This window comes from Asterias rubens, chromosome 6, assembly GCF_902459465.1.
Source record: "Asterias rubens chromosome 6, eAstRub1.3, whole genome shotgun sequence".
Lineage (NCBI taxonomy): Eukaryota > Metazoa > Echinodermata > Asteroidea > Forcipulatida > Asteriidae > Asterias > Asterias rubens.
In genome coordinates, this window is record NC_047067.1 from 20968696 (window position 1) to 20982472 (window position 13777).

General features: G+C 39.1%; 1 protein-coding gene across 1 annotated transcript in view; it reads right to left on the reverse strand.

Annotated features, from left to right (window-relative positions):
* The window catches only part of LOC117291414 (triple functional domain protein-like), a 57007-nt gene that overhangs the window by 18370 nt on the left and 24860 nt on the right, over positions 1-13777 (reverse strand). Inside the window, 14 exon segments of the mRNA XM_033773068.1 lie at positions 208-262; positions 377-542; positions 870-1058; positions 1897-1974; positions 2130-2180; positions 2585-2677; positions 3090-3176; positions 3683-3752; positions 4175-4287; positions 4411-4477; positions 4918-5144; positions 6049-6138; positions 7415-7615; positions 8365-8475. Of these exon segments, the coding sequence (XP_033628959.1) occupies positions 208-262; positions 377-542; positions 870-1058; positions 1897-1974; positions 2130-2180; positions 2585-2677; positions 3090-3176; positions 3683-3752; positions 4175-4287; positions 4411-4477; positions 4918-5144; positions 6049-6138; positions 7415-7615; positions 8365-8475 (1598 nt within the window).

Genomic DNA, 13777 nt, shown 5'->3' on the forward strand with positions numbered 1-13777 from the left:
CAAATAAAATTATCAGAAAATCAACAGATGATTGTACTCAGCTCTTTTCAAAACTGTAAATTTTGGAAGTTTGGTCGCAGCACGCTGAACTAAAAAATATCCTTGCAATGTTTTCTACTTGGTGTTTATGTGAAAACCAGTCAGGCTTTGCCAATACTTGCAAGAGTAATTCATTTGTCAAGTAATAAAATCCAACACCATACTTACACTTTCTTGTCTGTAGAGTCAAGATCCCTTTGGTACTGGATCGGTGATTGTAATGCTGAAATCAAAACAAACATTTATGTCATCCTCAAAACTCGAGTCACTAAGAGGCCTTTTTAAAATGTTGGTAGATGGGTCAAAGATAATAACTGAGTATCCAAAATTTTCTTACCTCTAAGGAAGTCCTGTTGCTGGTTGAGAAGGTCCCGAATCTCTTGAAACCAAGTTTTCTTCTCATCGGGTGTCTGCGTCTGAATCAGGAACTTCTCACCACCTCTCTCAATCAGCTTAAACTGCAGCGGTTCGTCCTCAATGTCTTGGATTGACAAAGTGTTGACCTGAATAAAAAAGGTAAATCATTAAAACCTACTGCAGAAATCGATAATCTGCAAGTAAATTACAAACAGTGTGTCTTGAGATTTTCTTTCATTTTAGAATCCGACCAGTGCAAGAAAGAATGCATCTCACATACTTATGGATACTAAGTTTCTTAAATGCTAAGCACAGAAAAATATTGCTTAACAGACAGAGGTCACCACCACAAATTACATTACTTTTACGCTGTTGTGACTAATGCCCCACTCTAGTTTTGCTTAGCATAGAAATTTGCTAAGCAGTACTTCTGCTTAACAGCTTTATGAACTTGGACACAGTTGGCTACGTACCTTCATACTCTTCTTAAAGATGTAACCAGGGTTATTGAAGCTGCCTTTCTTCTTCTCAAGAGGTTCACTGAAGATGATGATCTGCTCAAACATGAAGACACGACGTTCCTTGAACTTCATGTTACTGACGTTCTCAGTGATGCTAAGCGTACCCTGCCTGAGGAGCTTGCCCTGGGCTGTTATCTTACCCTGAGAAGGAGGGAAAGGTTCAAAGAGAAATAATCATGCATGAAGGTAGCTTAAAGATACATACAGCATCATAATTATTCTCTTGTAAAAAAATCTCTGTTCACCAAAGCATCAATGGGTCTTAATCTATAACTAGTCAAAGCTCTGTTGTTTCTAATTAGCAGAGTGTGTGATTGTGACCCATGCGTGGCACTTGTGTATTTGAGCAAGATTTGTTTACCACAGTTGCTTTTCCATAGGATGGGACATTAAGCCATAGACCCCAGATACTAGGATTGGTAGTGACTGTATAGCAAAAAAAACAAAAAAAAAAAACACTCATCGTAGAAGAGGTGGGGTAAAAACCCAGTGCTTCTGGTTCGCATAGTAAGCGCCCATTATTAAAGGTTTCCTCAGGCTTGCAAGCTACAGTGAGTAAGTTCACTTATGAGGCATCCTTGGTTTCAAGAAATATGTAACAAGTAAGCGTTCAACTTAAAATGTCTACTTCATAAAGAAGAATCTATACAGAGTAGCTTGTAAATTGATCTCCTTACAAAATACTTTCAACCCAAACTGGTTTGGCCTACTTTCAGCTGACCGTGTCGGGTTAATATAAAAAACTTATTTTGAAGCAAAACCCTTGGAGGAGTGTTCTATTTAGAGCATTCCACTACCGCCTGAAACCAACATCATACTTTCCCAGCTGCAAATCACCGCTGGGAATGTTGAACATTTCTTTTAGGAATGCGCTGAGTTCCCTAAAGGAAAACCATCAAAGGGGGGCAGGGGCATTTTGATGAATGGATGTTCCATTAATACGCATGAACAACAAAAACTTGTTATATATTGAACTTACATCAAAGCCTTGTAGTCTACTGATTGCCATCATGTCGTTTGCTCTCTTTGGTACGACACACATAATCTGCACTGCTACCTGAACATTTAAAAAATTAAAAATAATAATCAATTTTGAAATGACATCAAATTTGTTTGTACACACTTCTCCCCAGCTTTTAAAAACAAAAACCCTTTTGAAAAAAGATGAAATAGAAGGGGAAAAAATGTGTTAAAAGTTTTTACTTCTCTCACCTCAAGCATTTCTGCATCAAGACCGGCTTTCTTTGTTTGCTTCAAGAAATCCTGAATAATAAAAGAACAAGTTCACACGGGATTAGTCTTTTCTTTAAAAAAGTAAAACTCAGACCGAAATGCGACTCACAACAGCTGGAAGCTGTGGGCCATTTTTACTGAAACTATTCTCATGATGTCAACAAAAAATGCTGAACAATGGTCTTGTAAACTAAAAAGGGTTACCAGCTAAACTACCATACAAAGTTGGATATTTCTGAGTGGTTCTCTCATTTTAAACTATTTCTATGATGCCACACTAGTGGGGAAAGTGTCAATTATTTTGACAAATCTAAATAACAGTAGGTACTTGGACCATTTGCTAGTTGATACTGTGAGTTGTATGACCATAAATTGAAGGCATGCATTGGACAATAAAAAGTACTGAGGAATATTTTAGAACTGTTTTCATTTACCTTTAAGAGCAGCTGGTATTTCATAATTCGCTGGACTGGTTTGATGAGTAGATCTGCGAGTGACAACTTGTGACCTAGTTTTTGTCGTACCTCCTGCAGATTAGAAAATAAAGCATGAGAAATATTAACAATTATATAATGTAGTTCTGACCCATAACCTTGTACGAATGTTGAGCTCTGTATAATTAGTGCTGTTCGTGTTCACAGAAAGAAAAAAAAGAAAAGAAAAAGTTACGGGGGTTTTGGTAGGAATCAACCTGGCCCTTCTGCATTGCAGAGCAGGGCTCAATTTCTGCGCTTACATCCCATAGAGTTATGCGCTTACAAGGCTTTGGTAAGCACAAAATCCCGCGGTTAGCAGAGCTATGAAATTGGACCTAGTTATTTAGGTGTACAACATTGCAAGTACGATCCTTACATTGGTACCTCAATATTTTCCCTGCAAGACTACAAGGAAAAAGAAGACAACATCATAAAATTGGAAACGACATGATCAAGAATTTACCTCAAAGAAGCTTTCATACTCTGAGACAATGAACTCCGACTTTGGTTTGTTTTGGCAGTACACAACGTACATTTGTAACCTCCGCTCCTGTAAAAGTGAAATCAAGAGAAAAATCATTAGAGCTGTTCTAGGGCCATGGTGCGGTTTGCCATTTGGACTTTGGAGTTCGGAGGCAAAAAGTCCTCAAGAGATACAGTAGGCTTTTGGTGGCGCCCGCTAAACTCCGAGAACGGGTCGAGTTCAGAGCAAGCCGGCTCGTGGGTCTCCAGCACGAAAAGGGGGGGGGGGGGGGGCGTTTTTTTTTTTTTTAGTCCTTGTCTGGTCTCTTAATTCTCATTTTCTGCCCCTTGTCTGTCACAACCTCACCTCTCTATAGCATTGCATCAAACCTATACTTTCATTTTACATCATATACTTCATACTGCAGGAGTCATTTCACACTCTACTGTGCTGTGTACCTTTTTTTCAAATATTTTTTTATTTATAATTTTTATGCAAGTTCACCCCAAACAAAGCTAAAAGCAACTGTTGCCAATAGTGCGAAGTGCTATTTTAAAGGATTGCTTGGTCAACAATAACTTAAGACCACTTACATATTTCTTAAACAGTCCTCCGAGGAGTTCATTGTTGTCCTTGCATTTCAGGATTTCAATCGAGAATGTTCTGTTGAGAGGAAATTCCCATTAATGTTACTCAACAACTGAAATAATAATCATAGAAGATTATCTCAAAACATAATCCTTTTGGATTATCAAAAAAAGGTGCGCATTTATTTTCGCCATTTTAGGAGTCAGGTCTTTTTTGTAAATTTTCACTCCTAAAATGCTGGGCAGGATAGGCATCTGTAAGTGCGCTTCGCATCATGGAATGGGACAATAGAAGAAAAATACATTAATGGGTAACAGTAAGGAAAGCTGAAAATAAAGGGATTGGTTAACAAAGGGCTCAGTGTCAAAAGATGATAGTTTTTGTTTGGGCTTTTTAAGAAATATGTTACTGCATGACATTAATATCCATTCCTCTTGGCACTTCAATACAAAGTTTAAAAGTAAAAAAAATCTAACAATGAACAGTATCTCGCTTACTCTCTGTGCCATTCGTATATCTGGTGGATGTTGCCAAACGCAATCTTGATTTTTCCTTCCTCCAAACCTTCCGGTTTCTGGACGTTCTCGTCTTTTAGATATTCCTTATATTCCTGCAAAAGAGACAATGAAAATTAAATGTCAAGAATTTTTCCAATTGTCAAAATCATTGCATTCCACAACAATGACTCAGTCGATCTCACAGGCGGCCATCTTAAATTGTTTCACCATCTTACCTCTACGACTTTGCCAAGATCTTTCACATAATCCTTCTCCGTCTCAACTATTTCAGCCATGATATATCTACAATTGAAAATATGAGAAGCAATAGTCATAGGTTGATGAGAGTTTGAATCTAGAAGGATTCAGTTTGTGTTGTATGGGAGGGGAGGGGGGAAGACGGAGACACAAGACATGGGTTTGTATACGAGGGTTTATTTAAAGCTGTCGATAGAGAAACTGCTCCCTCTGAAATAATAGGTTATTTCTCACTCAAATATTTAAAGACTTCAGGCCTAAAGCCCTTTTTAGGCATTTGAAAGCACACCAATTTGTGCAACAACTGTGTTTTTTTCCCCTTCATGTCTCAAATATTCACAGGTTTGTTATTTTATGCATATGTTGGGATACACCCAGTGAGATAACTGGTCTTTGACAATCATCAAAGGTGTCCAAGGCCTTTAATAATCACAAAGAAACCTCAATGTCAAAAATGATTTCATAGAACATCATCTGAAACTTACGTTAGTTTTTGGATGGCGGCTTCTTTCTTTGCCTCAGCTTGCTGAGCCTCTGTATCCCCTTCATCATCAGAGGGAGGGGAGGTTGTCTGCTCTAGATCTCCAAGACTCAAGTCTCCTTTTGGTACCTCCTCTTCACCCTCCTCCTGAGTAGGATCCTCCTTATCGGTCTCTGAGGCGTTACCGTTGGTGTTGGCTACCTCTTTGGTGTCTACTTCCTTCTCATCATCCTACCGACCAGAAAAGGATTCCAAGATTTTAATTAACTTGCAAGATTATTATTCAGTGTTCTTGCTTCGTTGTACAGATGACAAACAGTTTATTCAAAAAGCAGGTGAAGGTCCCATTGGCGAGTGCACTTCTTCCAATAACTTAAAAACAAACATCTTGAAGTTTCCCAGGAACATTTGATTGTAGCACACTGTTCGTAAATTCAGAAATGCATTGCAAACAAAAAATACACAAAAACATGTAATCACGATTTTGCTAGGTTTAACAAGGGGGGATTTACAGCAGCCAAATCATACAATGGTGAGTCTTAGCAGACAGACTCAAGCGCTCACATTAAGCGTTACTCATCAAACTTGTCCGCAATGCAATAATTTGAAAAGCAAAATAAAACATATGAGTTGTCACGCATTATCCCCATTTTTCACAATGCACTAATTTTAGAAGCAAAATAAAACATATGAGTTGTTACGCATTATTCCTTCCTTTAACCAGTACCCCGTCCCTCCACAAAAACAAAAGGAAAACATTTGTTAGCTTAACTGAAATATTAACTGGCCAAAAAGCAACCCAATTACACCATTTAAACCAAGTAGCTTGTTAATTTTTTAACCCAACCCAAAGAATAGAAGATTTATACTTTCTCCCTCTGGTTGGCCATTAACTCTACTGAGACTACTGCACAATATTTCCCATTCACAAACATCGAACATCAATGCATTAAATACAACAAAGGCAAACATAACAGAATAAGCACATTTAAAATTCCTTTGTCAACGACCAGGATAAGCAAAAAGAGTTTGCGACACCAACTGTTAAAACACAATGCTTAAAAACACACAGCATCAGACGGCACATTTTTGGGGAGCAACCCAAACACTTCTTCCGTTAATGGAAGTAACATACCCTTTTATGGGTTATGATTTGCTCTAGTTCGGAGACAGTGCCTGGCCCAGAGCAGGCCACTTCTGGTGTGGGGCTCAACGACAGAAGAGACTGACGAGTTCGGAATGGATTAAAAGGAAAGAACAGCAAAAATGTGTCTGATAAATAATACATCATAATTAATAATAATGAAAGTATGAATAGTGTTTTTTTCTGAGCAACCTCCCAATCAACCAATGCTGAAAATGTTGAATAAGACATGAAACATCCAGGGTGCAAGTTAAGTCCAGCCATGGAGGTTTGGCTGACATGGGCTGACTGCTTGCCATTCAACAAGAGAGCATCAACCTCAAAGACTACAATGATGGACAGGTACTTGTTGATCTTAGACACATTGTACTCCAGGCTAAATCTACATTGCATTGTGTAGACTATCCTCCTCAACACCTGTACAATAGTGTTTGAGGACAGAGTCAAAAGCACAGACACTACACCATGTCAACAGTTATGTCTGCTGACAGTATGGGGTACAAACTCCTCATACACAAAGAGACAATAACTAGACAAACTATTGATACAGTTAATCTCAGCACATCTGTATAGTATAGCCTGAAACTACATGTTGTGCTCCATAAGTAACATGGTACCCCCTTTCCAAGGCTAAAGGGACTCAAGAAAATCTCCAAAGCTGAAGAAATCCTAAGAAATCATAAGCCTGTTTGATACAATACCCAAATGGCAGATTAAATAATCAAGGAGATTCAACATTGAACATATTGAATAGAGACACTACCGAGCATGGAAGTGTTCCAACAATTCTGACCATGACGTCCAGCTGTGGTCCTCAACGGCATCTTTTGTGCACACAAACTTTGACCACCCATGGACCATCACTTATGCATTGTTGTTCCCAAAATACAGAATAAGTCAAATATTTTGTCTTTCAGAGATGTAAGCCCACTTTAAAATCAATGAAGAATTGAAGAGATAATTTGATTTAGTAAGGACACTTGTGTTTATCTCTTTCCCAAAACTGTGAGCTGTGTGTGTGGGGCACCAGTTACAACAATGATAACTTTATGGACTTTTTGCCGGTTACCAGTTCTTGCAAAGCAACATTTCTCTGTGCTTAGCAAGTTTTTATTCTTACAGGCTTTAAAAAATTGGGCCCCAATCACTGCAAAGGCTAATCTTAATCATTGGAAGCTGCAGCCAAAAACCGTAAGCTAAAGTAGCTTGAGTCGGCTACTGCCTTTCAAAGCTTACAAAGGCTTTAGGAAATTGGGCCCTGATCACTGAAGGGGTAATCTTAAACATTGAAGCTGCAGCCAACAGCTGCAGCCGGCTTGAGTCGGCTAGAGTCGGATAGAGTCGGCTAACGTCTTACCTCACGCCCGTCCTCCTTCTCCGAGGGGGAAGAATGGCTGATCAGATTGGAGTGGTTCTGCAGCTCCATGGGTGGAGGTAACGGTACCGCCTCGATCGGCTCCAGGTTGTCCTCGTCATCGACTGGCGATTCAGGAGGGACAGTAGGGGGTGATGAGCGGGGGGCAAGGAGGTCCTCTTGGCTCACCGCAGAAACACGCTCCTAGGAGGAGAAAGACACAAAGTATAGAAGGTTTAATGTTCTGTTTCACTGGGATGTTTTTTGGCATGCATGCTAAGGTTGGGAGTTCACTTGAAGGCTCATGAACACTCCTTCATTCATACAAAGTTTGAAAGATAAAGTTTTAAAGCAATTTTATGCAGCACATCTAATACACAACAACTCGCCTTTCTTACCCAATTGGTTTCCCTTAGATACTGCAATATTGATTGCAATCTATAACCATATATTACATGCATGCAAAAATAAAACCATGATAACATAACAGGCGGATTAATCTCGTGTAAGTATTAAAGGGTGTAGTGGGTGGGTGTGTTAGGGTATAGGGTGCAGTGGGTAAGGATCTAGCGGATTGGGTGCAATAGGTGTAGGAACAAATGGATCAAGAGGGAAATAAGATCATGCAGATTTTTAAAAATGGGTGCGGGTGAACTGGGTGTGGTGAGAAGAGGATATGAGGTGAAATGGGTTCAGGATAAAATAGGCAAAGACTTGAATATGTGCTGGAGGAGGAATGGGTGATGGTGAAAACTGATACGACATTTAATGGGTGCAAGATAATACAGTTTTTTTTTATAAATAGGCTCATGACTGGGTCCAAGGAAAGGTGGGATCAAATGATGGGTGAGGTCAAATGATGAGTGAGGTCAAATGGATTGGGTCAAATGAGGGATGGGCCAACAACCACTATACACTAGCAAAAAGATGGCAGAAAAATTGCATATATGTACATGTATGTGGCGGCTTGGCCCACTCACGTCTTCCAATAGATCTTCTCCAGCAGCAAGGGGCGGGTCCTCTTTTAGAGGGTCCTCATCATTGGCTTCATCACCAATTTGTTGCTATAGGGCGGGGCAGGATATGCAAATGAGTTTACATATGATTAGTATGGAACAAAGTTAGTACTGTTAAATAGAACGGGTTGAGCTCAGCTGACAAAAGTCTAATTTAGAAGTGTTAGATAGAACAGGTTCAGCTGAAAAAGCCTTTTTAAGAATGCAGAGATTATAAACCTCTTAATGAGCAATTCTGATACGAATGAATAAGTTCCACATAGAAGACGGCACATGACTGGTCAAAAATTGAATTCCAATATTCAAATAGTCGGAGGCCAATCATAGTGTATCTGCTTTGCATAGTGTTTTACCCTGGAGTCTAGCTTCTAGCTGATAGGGAATATCTGACAAGGGGCAACTGAACTATCTTCTGACACTTTTAGACAGGAACATTTTAGTTAGTCCCACATGACGTGGTTTTTTTTAAGACAAAGAAGAAAAATGACGCCTGCTTATCAATCAATGACAATGTACTTTTATCGACGTACATTAGTATGTGTCACACAGGGCTACTTTTGCACCAAAAAGTGCTTTTCATTGTCACACACTAATGCAATGGCTACACAATTAAAATGGACAACGGTCACCATATCAAATCTGCTCGCTGTAAAAATAATTAAAACAAAAACACTCCCTGTCTTTTTTCCTGATCTCTCCAAGCATTCATCCAAGAGAAAACTAATTATTACTTTGAAAACATTCCAGAATTGCAACAAATACAATTTCAAGGAATTATAAGCCTGGGACCAATCTCACACAATGTATTTTGCTGTCGAACTGCTTTGTCAAGCATGGTTGTTATTACTTATGGCATTATGTGCTCTTTTGTAATTGGACTCTTATATATTACAGCAATCACAATGAAATAGAACACCAGAACTTAAACCCATTTGAATGGCAATCTTTCCACACGCTATGAGAAAAAAACGCACTTTAATTAAGAGCCTTGGTGATGACTGACAGAGGCTTTTTGTTTCAGGTTTTTTCAGCTCGACTGGAGTTACCATGAGCCCCCTTAATGTCACATGGGGAATGCATCTAGTCTGACGCTAGATGTAGTTCAAGTCCAAGCAGAGTGCGATTGGATGCCTGTGGTATGTTAGCAACGCCACACGCCGTTTGGCATATTTAAGACATCTTAGCAACTCAAAACAGATGGTTCTCACCCAGCTGCATTATGGGACCCAGCTGCATTATGGGACCCAGCACTAAGGGAGACTGTCGCTATGATATTTAAAAGTATACCCAGACCCCAAATTTGCCTTGGGGGTTACTATTTATGGTTGCCACTGAGGGAACCATGGATAATGTTCTTCAACAAACAGAGGTTAGGTTTGTATATTTTTACAACATTTTTCAGTTATGTCATGTCACAGGGTGCTTGTTATGCATGTTTAAGAAAGCTTGTACTTTTAATCAGGTCTTGTAACCTAATATAACACCACTAGTATCTGCACTATTTAGAGAAGGGACCTGACTATGTGTCCCTCAAGCCTCGGTTCGGTTACATTGATCTCACGGGGAGAAGAAGAAAATGGTTGCAACATGTAAAGAGTTTGTGTTTAAATGACGAGACAATGTAAATAAAATAAAAAGAGAAATACATTTCGTAGCAAAACTTTTTCCTGAAACGTATTTCTAATCCAAAAGAAACTGACTTGATACAAGAGCAAATTTGGTGTAAAAATTAAAACCCCATAATTCTCTTGGCACATCAAGCCTTTCACCAAACACTTTCCATAACTGAATTTACGATCTTTGATATCAAGAGTTGATGACAAGCCATCATTTTACGATGGACTTTGCCGTCATCCTCACTCAACCGCTATGATTCGATCAGCACTTAGGCTCCTTCAGACAATTCTGTACTTTCCCAACGAATATAACCCTCCTCCTTTCCCTCTCCTCCCTTAAGCAGAATCGACACCATCTACACTATGAATTAAAAACATCCGTCATCAACCACTGGTTTCATCCGCGGGTCACTGACAGGTCTTTGTGCAAGGTGACAAACCATCCAACAACAAAAACAATCCTACTTAACAATTTAATCTCTAATACGTTCAGTTATCTCTGTCATATTCAAGGAGCAAAAGAAAGCAATTTATAATAAACAGAAATCAACAACGTTTGTTAATTGCCACAAGTGGACTGAAAAAAATATAAGGAAAAAAATAACCGTCTCCAAACGACAGATATCTCATTTCCTATCAACAGGAAAAGACGAAGGAAGAAAGCGGGAAGAAAAAAAACTCTTGTTAGGACGTCTAGCAGTGGGCCTAGCCCCTCTCTACGAACCTTAAGATAACTCATCAAGTTAATGCACACAAAAACACTGAGGTGAACAACATGCCAATACGTATGAGCCGCTGCACAGTGTTTATTACTCCCGGGCCCCAATTAGAAATGGGGATGGTTGCTCGAGTAACGGATGATGTCATGCCGTATTCTTGGGCCAGTGATTTTGATCAGTGCCTGATCGTGGTACCTGGCTAAAACGAGGAAATGCTGTTCTGGGTTGGAAGTTTCAGGCAAGACAGTTTAGTGATGAGTTAAAAAAAAAAGTCTATAAAAACAACTATCAACCAAAACATGTTAACAATGCTATTCTCGGTTGTAAATTTCTAACAAGAATTTTTTAGTGACGAGTATAAGAAGATGTTGATTATCACCCCCCCCCCCCCTTGAGTGGATTGAGATAAAAGGGCAAAAGATATATTGATGTAACACGTCAATTCAATCAACTTATTCTGAAAAATGGTTTTCAGATTTGTTTCGTAAGTGTACTGAATCTGAAATGCAATGATATTGACACAAATTAACATGCCAATTTGCTAATTTACTTTTGTTCACACTGAAATTCTAAGTAAGAGTTTCCAGAAAATGTAGAAACTAACACCTTCATTCCCTGTTGGCCGAGAGAGACAACAAAATTTAAACTGAATTAAACAACAAGAATCAATATGTGTTTCTGATAAAGGCTTGTGTGTGGCAACATACGACGGCGTACAAATATATAGATTTAATTACTAAGATGATTAGTAAATAATGGATGTATAGCTGGAGGTCGGACACATTTGAGTGAGCTGGCTGCAATTCTTTGTTAGTTTTCATTGAGTTGATAGCACCTCTAAATCAATGAAGTGTCTCTTGATATACAGGGATGTTTATTACATAAAATCATTGAGCCCCAAGGAACTACAAAAAAAATTTTCTTTCCCCTTCTTTTTTTTACGCCCTACTCTGCAAGCAATGAATAATAATTGTGTTCGCACATTCCAAATTTGGTTGAAAGCCCTCTTTTTATGTTTTTTTATTTTTAGATATTTTTTATGAAACAATTTCAGACAATCTCATTGGGCTGTCGCCCCCGCTTGATGTTTGCATACATTGCACGGTCAGCTGGGGTGCACAATACTGAGCGAGGGAGCATGGCAATAGGGTTGGGAATGTTGGGTTTCACATGGCCCAATCATTATGGTCAGGATTGCAGGTCTACAAGTAGGCTGGGGTGTACTTGAAGTTGTAGTCACATTCAAATACGTAAGGGTGTTTTAATGCTACATTCAAAGTTCGCACCTGAGATCAAAAGTCCACATAATGTAGGGAATTGAAACACTGTGTGGACTTATACAGGTCCACACAGTATTTTTGGACAGTGATGAAGAATAGCATTCCCAGAACAAGGGAATGTCCACAGAGTGACTACAACACAGAGCTGTATGTGTATCGGGGAGGGGAACACATTATTAAAATATAATTGAGATGAGTGATCAATCTAAGAAGGGGGATGGGTGAAGAGGGAGTGGAGGGGGGGGGGGGAAGAAATTGAAACTCCCTGAACCCCTACCCCTCTGGAGTACCTAATGGCATTTAGACATGAAGTAAATCTGACATTGATGGGCAAGCAATAAGGTGTCTGGTTACCCGTCCACCTAACCACCTAACCAAGAGACATGAATGAAAGCTACTGGCACCTGGCTCAACTTTGACACGCACAAAGTACTAATGGTCCCCGGTGAGGAGCGGGCTGACATTACGACAGCCAGTGCGTCATAACGTGAGGCGATCAGTACTGGATTACGCCACGCTCTGATTAAACATCATTAGGTTGTCTGTAGGATGCGCGCCATGGAAACACATGGGGCTCTAGTGGTCGTTTAAAAACTAAATCTTTTAGAGATAAGATTGTTTGTATTTCTAATCAGCCCCCCCCCCCCCATTAAATGGATTAATCAATTTTACATCTCAGGATAAAAAGTCTTTATTGGTTTATCAGTTGATGACTTGATTAAATAATTTCACTAATAACTGTAGTAAAAGGTATAGAAAAGGTTTAAATTTTACAATTCCATCAATTGTATCTTCAATTTTACTCCTTCATTTCAAAAACAACGGAACTGAGATTGGAAGGAAAAATAGTTAGATCCCATATGAAAATCAGTATTAACTCTTGCTGTTGCACACATTATACATTGTTTTGTAGTAACACCATGTGTGTATTTACTTGCTGGCTCGACTATGTTCTTTTCAATACTTGACTTGCTTTAGATTTTACTACCTCAAGTAGATTATGGCAGCCATGAACAAGGTCTCTACAATGATGTAAGACACAAGGACGTGACAGAGAATACAATCTGAAAATCTTCCAGCATTCATGTTCAAGAATATCATTCACTCAGTTTACTGTAAATTATCAAAGGTCATTCTTTGGGGGCATCTTGGCGTTAATTTCTGACGTCCAAATACAAGTACTTGGTATACTTAACCATTGCCCACAGCTGTACTCTCACCGACATACGACATACTAACTAAGTTGAGCTTTTATAGGTCAAGTTGCCCCACTAACCCTTTTTCATTTGTTCCATTTAATCTTGTACTTCTCTCTCACAATGATGAAAAAAGGAAAACAGTGGCCCAAGTCAATATCATCTTCTGTTTTCGCTGACAGCAAATATACTGTAAAAAAATAATTCAAAGTGTGCTTGGGCATTATCATTTCAAAATTATGATATGGTTTCTACACATAAATATAATTAAACAGAAAAAATATAATTAAAGAGACAAACTAAACATTGTAACTTTTTGTTTGCAGTTTCTTGAAAACATGAAGACAAACAGCTTCTCTAATGAAGACTGGGAATATGCAGCCCTAGAATTTCATGTTTGAGCGGGCACTTTCATTGGCAAGTCTTGAAGTAAATGGGGCACCAAGGACGAGACCTGAGGCAATGGGGCCTGAATGGCCTGCATGTAATGCCAGGCCTGAGCATGTTACATAGCCGAGGTCCTACCGACTGACAAGGAT